The sequence below is a fragment of the Gymnoscopelus microlampas genome (assembly GCF_963454915.1).
Source record: "Gymnoscopelus microlampas genome assembly, chromosome: 11".
In the NCBI taxonomy this organism is placed as follows: domain Eukaryota; kingdom Metazoa; phylum Chordata; class Actinopteri; order Myctophiformes; family Myctophidae; genus Gymnoscopelus; species Gymnoscopelus microlampas.
In genome coordinates, this window is record NC_139948.1 from 53745013 (window position 1) to 53765603 (window position 20591).

Here is a 20591-nt window from a genome sequence, read left to right on the forward strand (position 1 = left end):
TGTTTCCGTTTTGAACAAAATGCCTCAAACACAGCATGCAACTTCCGTGAAATTTAGCACACACATTCCCACTAGGCTGAGGAAGAAATGCCACTTGAAATGTTTCAAATCAGCCTCATGATGGCGCTATAACAGGCTGATGTGTGTTTTTACCTAGAACTGCATCGATCTGTGTAAAACTTTGTGGGCCCTATTTTCACCAGTGCCTTACCCTTACCCACCAACTTCTTTACCATTTGTTACTATTTAAAAAAAAAAAAATTCAAATAGTTCAACTAGCCGATCTACATCGACACGTTGTGAGCTTGTAGATCGGCTATTTGAACTATTTGAAAATGTTATTAAAAATATAAAAAATTGGCAAAGAAGTTTAGGAATAATGGGTATAATGGGCCCCGTATGCACACTCCCTAGAGACCAAGGAAAAACCTTTGCCCTGCATTTTTCTCATCTGCCTTTTATAGCGCCACCATATGTAAAACCGACATAGGAGGCCGACAAATGTAAAACTTTTTTTTTTATATTAAGCCTTCGGATTTTAACCAAGTTTCACATAAATCGATTTTTCATATTCCATCCTCATTGGCTAAGATTGACATCTAAAGTTTGCAGGAGTAGCCCGTATTGAACAATTGACTTTGGCTGAACCCGTTTGTTCTTAGACCTGTGGAGCAGCATTGTCTGACCGTCTGACAGGCATCTGGACACATGTATCCACTCCTAAATGTATCTAACACACTGATAAATAATCTGTGTGAAGATATAACATTTTATAAACTCATTTAAACAAACTGCTCTAACAGTCATTCAGATAAGATTGAAGATCTGGCTGCATTGGCTATTTGAAAATAGCAGATCTACAAGCTCACTACGCATCGCATTGCGACACGTTGTGAGCTTGTAGATCTGCTATTTTCAAAATATACAAGCGTTTATGCAGAGCATTTTTGGGACTGGCGCGGCCCGCCGCTGTTATCTTTTCATGACAGTGAGGTCTCCATACTTACAGTAGTGTGTTCTATGGAGTTATGTACAACCTGGGTTAAGAACCCGACGCTCCAAACACACACAAACATTTAACCCTCCCAACACACACCAGCCTTCATGCATTCATTTTTATGCATTCATTCATCACTCCATAAACGATGGATTGATTGTGTGTGTGTGTGTGTGTGTGTGTGTGTGTGTGTGTGTGTGTGTGTGTGTGTGTGTGTGTGTGTGTGTGTGTGTGTGTGTGTGTGTGTGTGTGTGTGTGTGTGTGTGTGTGTGTGTGTGTGTGTGTGTGTGTGTGTGTGTGTGTGTGTGTGGACAGAGAGAGGGCGTGTTAGTAGTATTTAAATGACGGTCGGTTTCAGCTGTGGCATTTATCAAAGCTCCAACAAAATGTACGCTACGATTGGCTTGGCTGTATAGGAGGATCCTTTGATAAATCTCACTTGGACGTTGGCGTACAGGGCCATTTTAAAGCGAAAAATATGCTGTTTTCTTTTACACTCCATTGATACATGAGGCCATTATCTCTATAGTCAAGTGATCAAGACGGTTCCGTCCTGGTTGGTGAATTCTGAACATTGCTGGCCCACAATAACCTACCTGACCTGGCGGAGACCTGTGCTCCGAGGAACACTTTTTCTAGTTATGTCATGTATTTTTCTCTCTCTGAGAGTGTAACATTGAATAGAATAATAAGTGTATTATTCCACTCAGAGTTAAAGTAACAGAGATGATTTTATCATACAGGTTGTTTACCTGCTGTTCCTCCAGTCCACCTCATTAATACAACACACAATGGCTGACCAGACACCTTCACCTCTGCCTTCACCTCCACCTCCACCTTCAGCTCCACCTTCAGCTCCACACATCCAGGTAGGCTGAATACTTTATATTGTTCATTCTTTATTCACAGCTTTAACATAATCTTATAATTATAGCTGTGTGGATTTGAGTGAAGTGGTTTCAAAGCTTAAAAAGGTTTCCATAAATGGTGTAGTAAAGTATTATTAATGATAATAATAATAAAACTAAATAATTACAATGTCACCGTAGGTCACAGAGAGATTAAATGATTTCATCACATCCACTGATGTGTGACAAACGTGTCTCACTTCAGTCTGTCACTCTATAATAAATTAACTCTATAAAACATATACAATATATATATTTGTCAATGGGCTTAGTTGTTAATGTCAATAACAGAGCTTTTGCGCCATTGTCTTTTTGGCATGGATAGAGAGTATGTTTTGCACCCTGTCCGTCCGTCCTTCCGTGTGTGAGTGTGTGTGTGTGTGTGTGTCATTCTGTCTGTGAACAGCTAATCTCCGGCACCGTTGGCTTGATCGCAGTGAAACTGGACGCACACACTCCCTGGATGCCAATTCAGAACCTCAGCCCCAAATTTCTCACATGGTCCTGTTATAGCGCCACCAGGAGGCCAATTTGTGCTAAACAATTTTTTGTTTACTGTACTCCAACAGATTTTGTCCAAAAATCCCACAAATCGGTACATAGTATCTCTATAGTCATTCAACTAAACGGGTCTTTCAGATTTTTCATATTCCATCCTGATTGGCTAAGATTGGCTTCAAAAGTTTGCAGGAGTGCTCTGTTTTGAACACATTGCCTCAAATCATGCACCGTGTCCGATTGCAGTGGAACATTCCACGCACATTCGCACTACGTTGAAGAACAAATGCCACCCTTTCAGAATTGCCCTATTGTAGCGTCACCAGGAAGCTGTTTTTGCAAAACATTTTTTGGTAACACTTTACTTAAAGGTCGGGTCTGTAATGCATTATAACCACATTTATAATGGATTATAATGCACTTATATATTTATAATTCATGTCATATGTTTCAATTATGGTTTACATGATCACATTCATTTATTTTTCTTTATTCCGTCCGATTTGTCATATTCCATCTTGATTTGTGAATTCCGAACATTGTTGGCCCACAATAACCTACTTGACCTTGTGGAGACCTGTGCTCCGACGAGCACTTTTTCCTTATTAATACATTATTTTTAAATTAATTTAAAGGGTTATTAAATGTATTTATTTTGTCAAAGGGCTTAGTCATTCATGTCAATAACAAAGCCCTAAAAGTCTTACTGAAAAACTGAAGGAAGAGCAAATATTATACTTACACCATACTTTATTACAATTTGAAAACTTAAGTCACGAGTTACGTACTTTGTAGATTTTTACACATTGTGAGCTTTTAGATCTGCTATTTAAAAATATTTGTATACAAACTTGTGAAAGGGGACATTCTTCATATTTACTTTTAGTACTTAAGGATATGTTGCCAATACTTATACTCAAGTAAAACTTTGAATTCTGGACTTTTACCTGAAACAGAGTAGTTCTACATTGTGGCATTGATAATTTCACTGAAGTAATACTTGTGAGTAGTTCTTTCACCATTGAATAATTATGACCACAAGCTTAATATGATATACAGTAGTTGGGGGGTATTTGAGATATATGTCGATTTAGCAAGGTACTGGTGCCTACACTTTAAACAAGGCTCAAATAATTATATTGATAAGAAACGTGTAGTTATTACTACAGTATATGAGATCTAACAGTGGACATAAAAGGTAGTGGGTTTCTGGTTGAAAAGTACTACTGTAGCCAATAGCATATTGTTTGATTGATTGATGATTGATTGATTGAATACTTTATTAACAGTTTCAGTTTGCAAAAAAAAGCACAGAAAGTACAATTCTATAAAAAGGAAAGCTAAAAGGATTTAACCGTAGAAAGCACTATGGCTTGTTTCCATTGGATCCTGTGTATTCAATTAATCAATACAATACATTATGTTGTCTAATAGCGCTCACTCAGTCATTATATGATTAAAATAACATGAATTGGTACAACAGGATGCTGATGATGGCTCCACTTCAGAAAAAAGTGATGCAGAAAAAGGTGAGTGTTTTTCTGTTCTTGTTACAGTTCAATGCTTAAATGAATACGTAAGTCGTTAGCTGGTGCTACATTTTGTTTGCCTAGGTGTACATCCTCAAAATCGTATTGTAAAACTATAAATGTACCAGTTGTTACATTACTATTCATGTGGGGATGTACAGATGGGAGCTTTAATTATCATTACTATTCATGTGGGGATGTACAGATGAGAGCTTTAATTATCATTCATATAATGACATTATTTTCTGTGGCGTATTTATCTCAACCATTCTCTTTTTTCCTCTTTGCAAGCAGCACAGTTTGTGATGCAGAAAAGGGCAAAGTTGATTCAAGACGCCTCCACAGTCATGGCTATAGTAGACAGTCTAGGAACCATCATGGTTCATCGTGAGATCTATCAAAAGATTCTAGCTGAGAAGACACCTATCGACCAAATGAGGATGCTGTATACAACGATGCTAGATCAAGGTGCAACAGTCATCAGAGCAGCATTTTATGATGCCCTCAAACAACACCAACCCGACCTGTTGAAGAGCGTTGGTGAGACCAGATGTATTAAATGACTCTATTTTATTTATTTTTTTGTTTTAGGTATCTCTTTATTTTAAAAAGAAAAATGGCCGGCACACACAACAACCTTAATCTAGTTTATAGCAGCAGTGCCATAGAGTGAATCTATGTCGGGTTAGAAATGTTACCCTTGACCATCACGCACGTAAGAACACTGGCATTAGATGTACCCTGTTTTAAAAAACCTCTCGCACTAAATGTGTTAACACATGATTGTCTGGGTCTAATCAAGACACAGGTGAACATTTTCAAACAGGTGAGACAAGACAGGAAGCGACAACAGAGGAACAGAAGAAACACTACGATATCACTAGAAAATAAAAGGATCACTGCAGTAAACAAAAAATAATTTCACCCATTGTTTTACACCTGCAAACCTGTGATGAGGCAATCCTTCTATAATTATACAAGCTCTGTAGTGGTGTAGTGGTGTAGTGGTGTAGTGGTGAGGCCAAAATGTGTTCTGCCCGGTTCTCCTCAGTGGCTGGAGCAGTTGATCTGAAATTGCACACAGCCATTGACCATTACCATGTGCACCTAACAGCGAAGCCCGTTTTTCAATTTCACCAAATCTCAGCTGTTTATTAGCGTTTTTGTGTAAAAGAATGTCGCCATGGTTACGGTTGCCCAGCTGTGGGATGGCCCCACGAGCTATGGGACGATCTGCCTCCCGGTTTTCCAGATCATGTGTGCATATCCCCCCACGGATATGGACTAGTCCTCCTATAATTTGACAAACCTCTGTAGTGGTGTAGTGGTGAGGCTAAAATTGGCTGGAACAATTGCTCTGAATTTGCACACAGCCATTGACCATCACCATGCCCACGGAACTGTGAAGCCCGTTTTTCAATATCACCAAATCCCAGCTGTTTATTAGCGTTTTTGTGTAAAACACTGTCTATGGGGCTGCCCAGCTATGGGACGAACTGCCTCCCGGGTTGCCAGATCATGTGCGCATATCTCCCCACGGATAAGTCGACCGGGTATGGACTAGTATAGCTAATTCTGATTCTAAACCCTGTCACTACAAAATAACACAAGATACAAGTTGTAGTGACTAAGTCCTATACTTTAGCACTACGTGGTTGGCGACGGCCGGGACTTAAGTTTATATGTGTGTTCAATACAGACTGATGTCCAAAAACGTGTCCGTTGAGTTTATAACAAAATGATTTATTCTCTGTAGTTGTCTGTCACTTGAGCATACAAACATGTAACAATCGGCCTTTACTTTGAAAGGAAAACTATTAACTAAAGGAAGAACAAAGGGATCGACAGGTTTTTAACTTAAATACTTTATAAAATAAAGCTACAAAAATAACAATTGACAAAGCGAAACGGTAAATAATAATACACCTCTTGGTTTTAACTACTGTCCCTGTCTCTTTACCTAACAAATAAAAGAAATAAACAAACAAATCATCAATCCACAATTATTTCACTTATCCCCTCCCCCCCCCAAACAATTCCCAATGTCCTTCGGAACCCCTCAGATCACAATCTCATTCAAACATGACCAACAAAACCTACTCGGACGTAACGGTGAACGTCACCGCAGACAGACGCTTCAAACAATAACAGTTCACGTGTTAGTGTCTAAACACCGGTAAACAGGCTGGTTTGTTCTTCCCTCCCCCCCGTGCCACACCCCCTACTTGTAAAGTCGGGTGGCACCAATGTTCCAATCACCCAGAGCACCCAGACCCATTACCCCTCACGTTCATAGGAAATGTCCATATATCTCATAGTTTCCAACATGTTACATATCAATCAGATACAATAACATGCATAAGTAAATCAGATGTTACATATCAATCAGATATAATAGCATCCATAGATCAAGAATATAAATATAATAAATTATGTGCATTTGTCACAAACATGATGCAAGATAAACAATCAAACGCACGGGATACAGACAACCAGCCCTCACGAAACACAGTCAAACAACTGTTTGCCTCTCCCACTTAGCGAGACAACAACACCTGCGCTTGATTAGGGACCTTGTTAAATACCCTGGCAACCTTGGCCTTGACCATGTCCTGCAATGATGTCACCAAAAGAAGAAAACCAACAGAAAATATATGGCTCATGGTCATAACAATAAAACATGCTGGTGTTTAGACCACTAACGTTAGTCAACATTCAGTATTAGACAGACATATTCCATAATTCATACAATTTTACTTTGTTTAATTTGGATAGTATTACTTAAAAGTAATAATACAATATATATTGCACAGCCCTGGACAGTCCCTGGACAGTGACATTAGTTTTAATATCTGTCATTATTAACCAACTAGAAACCTGTTCCAAAGTTCAGCAGCTACAGTAGACACATGGTCCTCTTTTAAATTAAGAAATACCAAGACCTCTTATGTAAGGACTTTACCATAACATTACATATGTCCTCTGTTCTTTGGCCATTTAGAAACTCTTCCTCCTCAACAACAACTCAAGATGAATCTGAAGACAAAGTTTCAGTGTTTCTTCGGATGGAAACTAAACGAGGAAAAAGAAAGCTCAACACCTCTGAAAGAGATCTTCACAGAGATCTACATCACAACGGGAGGGAGTGGACAGGGCAATATTGAACATGAGGTCAGACAGATTGAAGCAGTGTCCAGGAAATCAGCCACACAAGAAACACCAATCAAATATGAAGACATCTTTAAACCTTTACCTCCCAAAAATGAACCAATCAGAACAGTGATGACAAAGGGAGTGGCTGGCATTGGGAAATCAGTCCTTGTTCAGAAGTGTGCTTTGGACTGGGCAGAGGACAAAGCCAACCAGAGTACTCACTTCATGTTTCCATTCACGTTCCGTGAGCTAAATTCTATGAAGGAGAAATACAGCTTGGAGAAACTTATTCATGGACGGTTTCCTGAAACCAAGGGCGTACCAATCTGCAACTTTGACAATCCCAATACTGTGTTCATCTTTGATGGATTAGATGAGTGTAGGCCTCCTCTAGACTTTGAGAACAATGATATCATAACTGTTACAACGCCAACCACGGTAGCTCTGCTGGTCACAAACCTCATCAAGCGCAATCTGCTTCCCTCTGCTCGCATCTGGATAACCACACGACCTGCAGCAGCCAATCAGATCCCTTCAGAACATGTTGACAGGGTGACAGAGGTGAGAGGATTCACTGACCCACAGAAGGAGAAGTTCTTCATCAACAGATTCCGTGATGACAAGAAGCAGGCCACAACAATCATCTCACACATCCAGACATCACGAAGCCTCCACATCATGTGTCACATCCCAGTCTTCTGTTGGATCATTGCTGCAGTTTTGGAGAACATGTTGACAAAACATGAGAACGTAGCACTTCCAAAGACCCTGGCTGCGATGTTCATCCACTTCATACTGATTCATTCCAAACATAAGACGGCTAAGTACCATAACAAAGCTCAGGCACATTCTGACTTGAATCCAGGTCAGGCCATTCTTTCACTGGGAAAACTGGCCTTTGATCAACTGGAGAAAGGCAACCTTATCTTCTATGAAAAAGACCTGACAGAGTGTGGCATTGATATTGAAGATGCAGCAGTGTACTCAGGAGTGTTCACACAGTTCTTTAAAGAGGAGCATGGGTTGCACACGGACAAGGTGTTCTGCTTTGTCCATCTGAGTGTTCAGGAGTTTCTGGCTGCTCTTTATGTATTCCACTCATTCATCAACACTGGTGTCAACCTACTGCCACATTCTTTCCGGTGGTCTAAGCTCTTTACAAAGAAGGAAACTCGCTTCTACCAGAGTGCCGTAAACAACGCCTTACAGAGTCCAAATGGACACCTGGACTTGTTCCTCCGTTTTCTGCTGGGCCTTTCACTGGAGACCAACCAGACGCTGTTAGACAGACTGCTTCCTAGTTTGAAGACACGAAACATGTCGCAGACCAATCAGAAGACAATTGAGTACATCAAGAAAAAGATCCGTGAGAATCCATCTCAAGAGAGAATCATCAACCTGTTCCACTGTCTGAATGAGCTGAATGATCATTCTCTAGTTGAGGAGATCCAGCAGTACCTGAACTCAGGAAGTCTCTCCACAGACCAACTCTCTCCTGCTCAGTGGTCAGCTCTGGTCTTCATTTTGCTGTCATCAGGAAAAGAGCTGGAAGTGTTTGACCTGAAGAAATACTCTGCTTCAGAGGAGGCTCTTCTGAGGCTGATGCCAGTGGTCAAAGCCTCAAACACAGCTCTGTAGGTCAACTGATAACTGGATACATGTTATATATTATGTCATCTTATTTTATAGGCAAATAAATACAAAAAACTCTTATAATAAGTATTGTTTCTTCAGGCTGAGTGGCTGCAACCTCACAGAGAGATGTTGTGAGGAGTTGTCATCAGTTCTCAGTTCCAGCTCCTCTAATGTGACAGAACTGGATCTAAGCAATAATGATCTGCAGGATTCTGGAACAAAGCAGCTCTGCGTTGGACTGGGGAGTCCACACTGTAAAGTCAAGACGCTCAGGTCAGTATTCCTGAACCTTTTAAACATGAGAACATTTATACCATGGCTCAAATACAAATGGATAGTACATATGAATTAAGAGGAAAGTATATATTTAAAAATAAAAAGATTAGAACAAATTTAAAGCTTCACTGTATCACAGTTAGAGGGGTTGAATTATGGAACACCAGTGGTGAAGAACTGAAAAATTGCAGTACAAGTTTTTATTTATTTATATAAAAACAGCATATTGAAAGGATATTGCATTAAGCTCTGAAGATGAACACCAGAAGCTGTTACATGTATTTGTTTTTATATTTTCATATTTCTTATTTTAAGTGTATCATGATTATTTTATGTATTTATTTTTGTCTTTTTAACAGTGTTTGAAATAAACAATCAATCAAAGAAAAAGCCATGCGTGCTACATGGAGAGCATGACATTCAATCTGTTCATATTGTAAACAAACACATCTGAAACAGACTTGACATAAAACCATCAACTTGAAACTTTGCGACGCAATCACCAGGGGAGGGGCTTTACCCTGTTTTTTACTGGCATAGCCACGCCCCTGGCCACCCCCCTCACATGACCCTGTATATGCGGTGTGATTGGTTAAAAACAAACTTTAATCTGGAATTGATTGGTTCTGGCCACAGACTAACCAGTTAAATTATAATCTCTCGTCCCTGACCTCCTGATTATGGTTTGTTCTCAGGGTTCGTTCCTAGAAATGTAGTGGAGTGAAAGTCATAGTAACACTGTGTGTGTGTGTGTGTGTGTGTGTGTGTGTGTGTGTGTGTGTGTGTGTGTGTGTGTGTGTGTGTGTGTGTGTGTGTGTGTGTGTGTGTGTGTGTGTGTGTGTGTGTGTCTAGGTTGTCAGGCTGCATGATCTCAGAGGAAGGCTGTTCTTATCTGGTCTCAGCTCTGAGGTCCAACTCCCATCTGGAAGTGTTGGATTTGACCTACAATCATCCAGGAGACATCGGGATAAAGAATCTGTCTGCTCTACCACTGCAGACTCTCAGGTATGGAGAGAACCAATGTGTTTAGAGGGAATCATACTGTGATGCTGTATAGTATTGTTTAATGCCGTAAAATCATTATCTATCATTCTTTCTATTATCAAATATTATATTCAGACCTAACTTTCCGACCCCCACCAAATTGTTCTCTCCCCCACGTTCTCTGTAAATATATATAGTTTTTGCTACTACTTTTACCGTTATGTAATGTACAATGGACCACAATGGAAACAAGCCAGGATGTTTGTGTTATCCTTTTGAGCATAACTTTTGACTGTACTATATGTACTGTTAACAATCTTGTTAATCAAACTATGTCTCTCCTCCATCCCAAGTGTTGAACATGGTGGAGAGTCCAGGCTGAAACCAGGTTTAAAGAAGTGTAAGTGTGTCTTCTGTTTCATTCATGAAATCAAAGCTGCACACATCTAGATATTTACTTAACTGTATACTTTCTTTGTTTATGTGGTTTGGAGAATGAACATTAATGAACGCTAAAACATGATTTATGTATTGCATACACATGATTAAGTGTAAATATGCTGTATTTAGTGTAAGCTCATTTCCATCCGTAGTCCCAAAACATACAAACATAACAATAAAAATACATAGATAATAAAGTGCTCAATTACAATCAGACAGAGGCTTGTTAAAAAAACATTTAAGAAAGCCTAAGTGGACATATGCCTACGCACAGACGAAGTAAAGCGTCTCTGAGTGTCTTTGCGCGTTCGTTCTCAATGATGGACGTCACTGTGAATGATGTCACACAGTCTCAAACAACAAGAATGAACTGGCGTTCACGTCTAAACACATCGCGGGGTGGGTCACTCGTAGACTGATCAAGCATGAATACAGGGGCTTTTTTTCAGGGACACATTGATGACACCCGTTAGAGACACGTTGCACAGACGCGTCCATATCCAAAGCATAGAAGTAAAGCTGCACAATTGTCTTCAACTGGGCCCTGGGCACTACAATACACTCAGTTGATGCCGCAAGAGGAGTGTGGCGATGGAAAACCAGGAGACCATCCCTGGACAACGTGGCTGCATTCAAGCAACGCTTCACATCACGCACATTTGTTAGTTTCTTCGACGGTCGTGTCCCCTGACAGAGATGAGCACTTGTACGTCTGAGGTCCGAGCACTCAGCCTGTATAGCCAACCACGCTGACCTAGAAGTGAACAGCATTTTCTGAGCTCCCCTCATAATGTCCCCAGTGCTAACCTGGCACACAACAGACTGAGCCGCCACGAACGAATGTACATATCTGGCAAGTTGGATTGTCACACTCTAGTGCATTGCGGCTAGCGAAATCAGACGTTAACACTTAGCCTGCCCTAATTATTTCAGATTTTTTGCTGTTTTCTGCCAGAGATTTTTCATTGAAATTAAAAAAGTACTCAGGAGCCGAGATACAGAATTTTTAAGTTTTGAGTTAACAAGGAAGTGGATAGGAGTCTAGATCTTTGAAAAATCTCCTTGGTCTTTGGGTCAAATTGAAGAAAAAGAAAGATATATATTTATTTTTTTTCATTTTTTTTTCAATTTTTTCAATAGAACAAATTTATGCGATCTTGGTGGCCATAAGGGGCGGCCATAGCTGAGTGGTTAGTGAGCCCGCCTAAGGTGCCAGAGGACCTGGTTGCCCCAGGTTCGATTCCAGGCCAGGCCAGCATATGTGTCGATGAAATGAAATTTGTCCCTGAGCAAGACTCTTAACCCCTAATTGCTCACAGGTTCTCATTGGAAACAAGACCGCAAGGACTTTCATGAACAACCTGTTAAAAGGAATTATCCTTTATCCTTTAAGTGCGCTATTTAATAGATCGCATTTATGCGTGATTGGCAGAAATTGAGTTAAGATCGATGCCCCCGCCACATGCCGGACAAGCACCTGGTACCGGCTAGCTGTTGACAGGAACTAAGTGACACGAAGACTTGCTGAGAACTCCCCCTTACACATTTTCTCAAAAGCCTGGACACATGGCTTGCTGTCTGTCAGAACACATGTCCTCTGAGATTACTTAATAATATAGGGGGCAAAGTGCTTTACTGCTGCTGCTATGGACAAGGCCTCAACCTCACAGGGCAGCCAGGAGGACAGATTTTTGTGCAACTTAGCACTAAAGTACCCTGCAACTTTCACAGTGTCCTTACAGGTGATGTACAGCGTAGCTGCCAAACCCGGGTCCCTGACAGCACCATCAATAACAATCCATAGCTCAGCAGGTCGTGGCAATGTAATGGCATGGGCCCGAGGACAAGGCCTTCTGGGAGTTACTGAAAGCACACAGCAACTCGTCTGACCACTGGATCACATCCTTTGAGTCTCTCTCAGCAACCACGTCATCAATTGGAGCAAGTGTGGTAGCACAGTTTTTGAGTACACAAGCACCTTGTAGGCTCCAATGAACGACCGCATCTCAGTCACAGTTTTTGGGGGAGGGCACGCAGCCAGGGCAGACACACGGTGAGGGGTGGCTCGGATAGTTGCCTTGATGCCACACCCAGCCTAGAATAGAGGTCTGTATGGGCACTATGGTGTTTTTGGTGGCGGTAAGTTTTAATCCACAAGGCTGTAAAGCTGACAACACCCTCCTCCAGATGGCCAACATGTTGTCAAGATTGTTTGGGCCACAGTACATGTCGTCTGCCACTTTGGCTATGTGGCCTTGCTCAAGAAGATCCCCGAACACACTGCACGCCAACTCCTCCAACGTCGTCTCAGACCTCGGCATTCCCATGGCGCTACGCCTTCAAAGTAGAGGTTGTGCCCGTCCCTTTGAAAGCATGTTCTTATCTCCCCCAATACCTTCAATGGGGACGAGCCGTTTGCCTGATGGGCCACTTGTGTGGTCTTTGTAACGGTGACGCCCAGTCTTGTGTCACATGATGCCTTCATCATATTTCCTGTTGCGCCACTGTCAATAGTGAGTCTTACAGCTCGATGTCCATGAAAGGTGTCAAGATACGGTGATAACTTGATGACCACCCGCTGAACAACACTGGCTGCAGTCATCTCTTCACCAGCGAAGTTGTCTGATTCGTCCTCAGACTCACTCTGCTCACCCGTAACCTGCCGTGTTTTTGCCATGAACCTTTTGTCCTCAGGAGGCAGAAATGGGCATTTGCTCAAAAAATGTTCATCAGGCCTTCTGGCTTCCTTACACAGAGGCCACACCCTCCTCCTCGGAACATGATTCATTTGTTGTTTTGGCTTGGAAAATCTAGAGCTAGAGAATCTAGAACTAGACCTGGAAAATCCAGACACAGCTGGGCGCATAGCCCTTGCATCCTCTGACGCCCGTAGTTCATTTAACAGGGAATCAAGGGCCTGTGAAATCTCTGGCTTAATGGATGTGAGTGTCCGTGAACGTAGCTCTGTGCCATACCGCTGCTTCACAAGTCTGGGTAGGTCATCATGCATGAAATCCATAATGCTGACGGATAGCCTGCCATATATTGTCAATGGATGTAGAGTTTTTCACTATACTTTGATGTGAAATCACAGGACAATAATTGTCTATTTTTCCAAGCATTAATTCCAGCATGCTTACTTTCTGTTCCTTTGTCGACGCTGCGCGCGGGGGAGGTCCTCCCCGTCGTCATGGAAACCTCTGAGTGGAGACGCTCTAGTCTTCTTCTCCCACGCTGCGCCGTCAACAAGGAACGGAGCGAACTCATTGTCAAGTAACAGTGTGTACAGGAGATTCTGTCGCCAGTTTTCAAACGAGTTCACATTCTCTACCTTGGTTAAGCACCATTGTTTCGGAACTCTTAGTGACGTTGCCATATTGCGCGCTGCGCGCTCGCAATCCTCTGGCGTTCTGACGGTAGAATAAATCCACAGTGCGACCGTCTCTTCAAAAGACTTTTGATATGAAATCCTTTTTCGGCATGATGCCACCACGCCAGTTTAGGTAAAGGGATACATTCAAGGAGAGTCACAGACACGAGAGGTTTTGCGGTGCAAACATTTTACTGAAGGAAGTGATGGTACAAGAATCCCAGGCACCTGATCTCCGGGTACTTAAGTAACCATGACAACATTACCATGACAACCACACGCCCACATTAACTCTTTAACTGCCAGAGTAATAGTGTAATAGTGTCACCCCACTGCCAGCGAAAAAGAGCGATTTTACTGACCTTCGAAAAATCATGGAATATTCTCTGTGACCTCCGTGTTCACGGAGATCGCCTCATTATACGCATGGGGATCCGGCACAGAGTGCCGCGCTATGAGCTTGTAGATCTGCTATCTACTTTTTAAAGGAATCATAAAAATGTGTGTAAATCTTTTGAATAAATATTTTTTTAAATGAACATTTTTAACTCAAATCTTTGCTTCTGGGGGATTCTACAAATGTCTTCTAAATCCTAACAGTTAAAAAAAAAAAAAAAAAAGTATGATGTTATAATATCAGTGGTTCTCAAACTGTTTTCATGTCAAGGACCCCCACAATTACGTGAATTTGGCCGCGGACCCCCATCTCAAAATATTTTGTTCCAGGGACAAGATTTGAGTTACAAATGTTTGCTTTAAAAATATATACATATATATATATTCAAAGATTTGCACACATTTTCACGACTTTAAAAAAATAGCAGATTGGTGCCGCGCTATGAGCTTGTAGATCTGCTGTTTTTGAGTAGCCTAAGTATAAAAGGTTAAAGTGGTTAATAATATTGTGATGCTATTAACACATTTTGCTGGGGACCCCCTGGAACCCCCCCAAGGACCCCACTTTGAGAACCAATGCTCTAAACCAGCGGTTCCCAAACTTATTTAGCTGTGCACCCCCTATTACCTCCAGACCAAGATGACGCACCCCCCGGGACGCACCCCCACTTAATGAGGGCAAAAATAATAATACATTTATAATACAAAACCGAGAAAAACCCGAAAAAGTTTTTCTCGAAAAAAAAAAAAGAAATTAATAAATAACCAAATTAAAACCGCAAATTTTTTTTCGCGCGCGCGCGAAAAAAAATTTGCAGTTTTAATTTGGTTATTTATTAATTTCTTATCATTTTTTTCGGGTTTTTCTCGGTTTTGTATTATAAATGTATTATTATTTTTGCCCTCATTAAGTCGGGTGTCTTTGCGCGATTTCACGTTGGCCACTTTAGCCACCTCAAGCCAATATAGTCAGTTCTGTTCATAACCAGTGGTGGAAAAAGTATTCACACGTTTTTCTACTTAAGTAAAAGTATCAATACTGCAATGTAGAAATACTCCCTTACAAGTAAAAGTAAATTAAAAATGTATTTCAGTAAAGGTACAAAAGTATTGGTATAAAAATGTACTCTCTCTCTCTCTCTCTCTCTCTTTCTCTCTCTCTCTCTCTCTCTCTCTCTCTCTCTCTCTCTGATCATATGCGCGCACACACACACACATAATGCCCAACATAAAAAAGGCAACACAGTCTATTTATATCCGCACTAAAAGGCATCAGTTTTAATCCAATAAGAACACATACAAAAGTGCAGTAGGCCTATGAGCTCTCACATTCACAAACTTTTGGAGAATTCAGAATAATAAGAAACCAAGTAAACATTATGCTCGCCTTATCGAGCCCACAACTAACGATTAACCAGCTATCTATCAACCAGCAGCAGTTATAGCGAAAATGTAACACCAGTCATTTTAACCAAATTGTAACAAATACAAATGACATGTAGGCTCTGAAACAGATTGGCCAAAAAATAAACATTATGCTCGCCTTGGAGCCCACAATTAACGATCAACCATGCAGCTATCAATCAGCAGCAGTTATTAGCGAAAATGCAACACCAGTCATTTTACTCAAATTGCAACAAATAAAAATGACATGTATAGGCTCTGAAACAGATTGGCCAAAAAACTAAAACAAAAAGGATTTTTAAGGATTTTCAAGTGCAGTGCAGGAGGTTCAGCGTTAACTTCAGCCTGCAGAAAGAGAGAGCTAGGGGGGCGAGAGAGAGGGAAAGAGAGGGAGGGAGTGAGAGGGAAGAGAGAGAGAGAGAGAGAGAGAGAGAGAAAAAGAAAGGCGTGAGTGATTATTCCCAGTAGCTGAGATTAATCATAATTTCAATTGCTTTTGCTTGGATTTGTGTTGTTTTCTCTGTTATGTGGAATCATGTTCTACCTGCGATTCTATTTAAAATTAATATATTAAAACCAGCACTGCAATAATGATATCGATGGTTAATTACTTACCCACGTTAATGCGACGGGTGGGCCTGCATCTGTGCACAAAGCTCTGCGAAGTTTGGTGCAATTGAAGACAGTTTAATGCGCAAGTCCTTCTCAACATCATTCAGTCTTCACTACTGTGAGACCAGAGAATCCAGCCTCGCATAGATAGGTTGTGGCGAAGGGCATTAAAACCCTCAAGGCTTGCTTTGCCAGGTCGGGGTGTGCTGTCATTGCCTCTGTCCAAAAATCCACAAGGTGCTTTCGTTTGAAACACAGCAGCAGCGCTCCATCAGATGACAAGTCAATCAGCTGTTCCTGCTGTTGTAGTGACAGTTGTGGGACAGGAGGGGAAACGTCAAATGGGTTGCGAATCCACGTTTGAGATCCATCCATAGGTGGGAAATATTTCCGTAACTGCTCAGCGAGCTGGTTGAGATGTTCTGTGATGTTCTTCAAATAGGTAACGAACGTACACCAACAGATTAGCCAGATTTGCCACATCTGTGGACTCATCTACTTGGAGAGAATAAAACTCACTGTTTTTCAAGCGACTGACTAACGTAGCCAGGATGTTTTCGGACATCGTATCGATGCGTCTTGACACAGTGTTGTTGGACACGGGGATCATGTCCAATCTTTTTGCTTCTTTTTTTCCTATCATACATTCAACCATATCTTTGGCAACTGGCAGGCACACGTCTTCCACAAGTGTGTGAGGTAACCCTTTTTTAGCAATTCTGTAACTTGCCAGATACGAAGCCTTTAGTGCCTTTTTGGTAGAGCCACCACATGAATGAACCTGCAGTTGTTTTTGTCTGTCTTTCAACTCCGCCAATTTTGATTTGAAAAATGCAAGTTTTTTTTTAGTTACATCGGCATGCTTACTGGTGAAGTGGCGACGTAGATATGAAGGCTTCATGCTGCTGTTTGATAGGACTTCACCGCACATCACACACTGGGGGTCTGGGTGATCCACTTCACCAATCCAAGTGAAGCCCAGACACAGATAGTTTTCATCGTATTTCCTTTTTCTTATTCCAGTCTTTCGCCCAGTCTCGTTGTCTCTTTTTTTACCCCGTTTTCTTGATGGAGGGCCTGGCTGTTGTGTCTGTGCCCCACACCCCCCCTTTTCAGTTTCCCCCGTGTCATTGTTGTCATCATCACTCTCTGTCTCACTCTCCACTACAACGCTGCTCTCCACTTCTCTCGCCTCTTCCTCCTGTCCGCTTTGATTACTTTCATTACTTTCATTACTTTCATGAACTTTTGATTGACCACGTCCACCTGACAGTTTCCCTGTTTTTAGCCAGTTCTGCATGTTTACATTATGTTACGCTGCCCTGCCGTTTCCCGGTCGCGCGCATAGGTCGTTGCGCGTCTGTGGACATTTGGCAGGAAGTCAAGTGCATTTTGGGTACATGATACATCTTTTTTTTTTTTTTTTTAGTAAAACGTACGTTTTTAATATAAAAGTTTCTTCAATTTCATGATTTACACACAGTGAAAATTCCCATAAAAAAAAAAAAAAAAAAGTTATATTTATTAGCAAAATAACACCATAGAACCGCCATTAGGCTTTTCAGGTCACGCACCCCCTGGTGGGCGCTCGCACACCACAAGGGGTGCGCGCACCACAGTTTGGGAACCCCTGCTCTAAACAACCTTCATACTGTAGTTACAGTGATTCATTTAAAGGGCCAGTCCACTGTGGTAGAGGTTTGGGTTGTGTAGTTACCTTGATGTCATGATGGAACTCTAAAGGACTGATTGATTAGAAATTAATCATTCTAAATATGCTCCTCATTGACTTACATCAGGGATGTCAAACTCAAATACACAGGGGGCCTAAATTAAAAAAATAGGTATAAGTCAAGGGCCGGACTGGTTCAGGTCCCGGCGTGGGTACCTGATATGCAGTTTATAGATTACCCTGAAACACAGGACACATCATGAGACACAGAAACGTGTTTTCTCTTTCACAAGATCCGCACTGGATAATGCTGGTTTTATTAAACCCCAAAAACGTATTGCACACACCATACACAGGCTATTAATCAAACACATTTAATCTGTTGCAATATTTTCTTGTCAGTAATTTCAAGTAGCAAACAACAGGCAAATAGCAACAAAATAAATGTCCTTCAAAATTCAAATACACTTAATACTGTATGTAAGTAAGATAAATGCAAAAATGAAAGTGCATGCATAAAATGCATTGTTAAAGCTTCATTTGCTGCTCTATGATTCTCACCAATAACTGCTTTCTAATGTAAAATGAGAAAGTCAATGAAATCAGTTGCATTAATTTCTAATGGCCAGCTGTAACCTTTCCTGAGTCCATTCAACTGAACAAAAAATATATAAAGGCAAACAGCCCCCAAAAAAGATTTCCTTCAAAGAAAAATCATATGTCCTGACAGTCCTGTGCTAACAAATGCAAAAATAAAACTGAATTACTAGCTCAGTCTGCTGCTCTGTGATGCTCACTTGTCTGAGCCTGATACTTGGAGTCTCATCTTGTGTACAAGTTCATCAATGTTTGGGGTCAGGCTCTGAGCTGAGGAAATCCTCAGGATTGAGTGAAGGTGTTCATCAGTAAGACGACTCCCATTGTGTCGGGGATGAAACGTGCAAACTCAGCAGCACCCACAGACTCATATTTTGCCTTCAGTGCGTCATTACACTGGAGCTCAATCAGCTCCATTTGTAGGTTTGGTGGTGCGCTTTCCACGTCAGCTGCTAATGGATTGCTGAACAGTTAAAACCTGCTTTTTGGGTCTCAAAGTCGGCAAATCGTCGCTTGAAGTCGCGCCAAGTATGCTGAGTTTTTCAGCAAACTGTGCACTCGGGAACCCGGCGGTAGAGACCGGCTCTCATGGTCTGGCAGCACGGAAAATGGCAAAAATGTTTGTGTCGCACCTGCGTCTCCCAGAGGAGCAGCTTGGTTTTAAAAGCCTTCACTGTGGCGTACATGTCGGAGATGACGCGCCCCTGCAGCTGCAGGTTCAGTGCATTAAGGTGGCCTGTTATGTTGCAGAGAAACGCCTCACAGGAACATTTGATCTCGAAGCTCTGTACTTTGGCTATTCAAAAATAGCAGATCTACAAGCTCATAGCGCGGCACCGAGTGCCGCGCTATGAGCTTGTAGATCTGCTATTTTTGAAAAATCGTGAAAATTTGTGCAAATCTTTGAATATCTATTTTTTAAAGCAAACATTTGTAACTCAAATCTTTGCTTCTGGGGGTCCCTGGAACAAAATATATTTAGATGGGGGTCCGCGGCCAAATACATATCATTTTGGGGGTCCTTGACATGAAAAAGTTTGAGAACTATGATTTACACACCTGGAGACCTCTTCGTACAGATATTTTCCTGTAGTTGTGCCATGCATATGACGTAATCCCCAAAACTCTTCAGTTACGCACAGGCTAGAGTCCACTCCACGGATGAAAATTGACAGCTGGGCAATGTCAGATATGTCCGTGCTCTCGTCCACAGCAAGGGAGTCTGCGACAAATTCTTTTCCCTTTCTCACAAGCTGCTGTTTTAGATTGGTGGAAAGCTCTTGTACACGGTCAGCAACAGTGTTTCTGCTCAGGCTCACATTTGAAAACAATTGCCTTTTTTCCGGGCACACGGCGTCACAAACTTTCATCATGCAGTTTTTGATAAACTCTCCCTCGGTAAAAGGCCGGGCTGATTTTGCGACCTCTTCTGCAACAATAAAACTGGCCTTGACAGCAGACTCACTTTGTGATTTGGGTTTTGTGAACAAAGCCTGCTGGGACTTCAGACCTTTTTTTAATTCTTCTACCTTCTGTAGCCTTTGTTCCATGTCCATATTCATGTATTTGTATTTGTCTCTTTGTGTTTCGCTGACGTTAAGAAGTGTCTTCTTAGGTTATATTCTTTAATTACCGCCACACTGTCTCCACACAGAAGACACACAGAAGACACACAGGTTTTCCCTTTACATCGGTGAACATGTATTCTGCCTCCCACCTGGCTTGAAAATCCCTTTGCTCAGAGTCCACCTTTCGTTTCGCCATTTTTGGGGAGAGGGGTACCTGTCGACCACAGGCGAATGAATGCGATACGCTGCCAGTCAGTGCCACTGCTGCAGTCACAGTGTGATGAATACTGAAGACGCGGTTTCTGGATACAAATACTCTCGCATTGCATGGCGGGACTGGTAAACAGTCAGTGCGCCCAAAACCCATTTTAGTTTTTAGCAAAACTAAAAAAATAAAAGCCTGGAGATCGAGGCTACCCAAAATGTTATGTTTAGGAGACGGATAGACGCCCGAGGCGAGTGGGAATATTTATTTTGCCCAAAAAAAATTCAATGCATTTTTTTATTTTGATATGCCGGCGGGCCAGTTATAAGTGTAATTCAATATCAGC

General features: G+C 41.5%; 1 protein-coding gene across 1 annotated transcript in view; it reads left to right on the forward strand.

The window, feature by feature from the left end:
• LOC311054870 (NLR family CARD domain-containing protein 3-like) overlaps positions 1-20591 on the forward strand; it is a gene marked incomplete at its 3' end in the record, with an annotated part of 60536 nt that overhangs the window by 33069 nt on the left and 6876 nt on the right. The window contains exons 5-11 of the mRNA XM_084070867.1: positions 1741-1866; positions 3887-3932; positions 4227-4472; positions 6934-8719; positions 8820-8993; positions 9849-10001; positions 10334-10380. Of these exons, the coding sequence (XP_083926993.1) occupies positions 1789-1866; positions 3887-3932; positions 4227-4472; positions 6934-8719; positions 8820-8993; positions 9849-10001; positions 10334-10380 (2530 nt within the window). The remainder of the gene's footprint in view (positions 1-1740; positions 1867-3886; positions 3933-4226; positions 4473-6933; positions 8720-8819; positions 8994-9848; positions 10002-10333; positions 10381-20591) is intronic.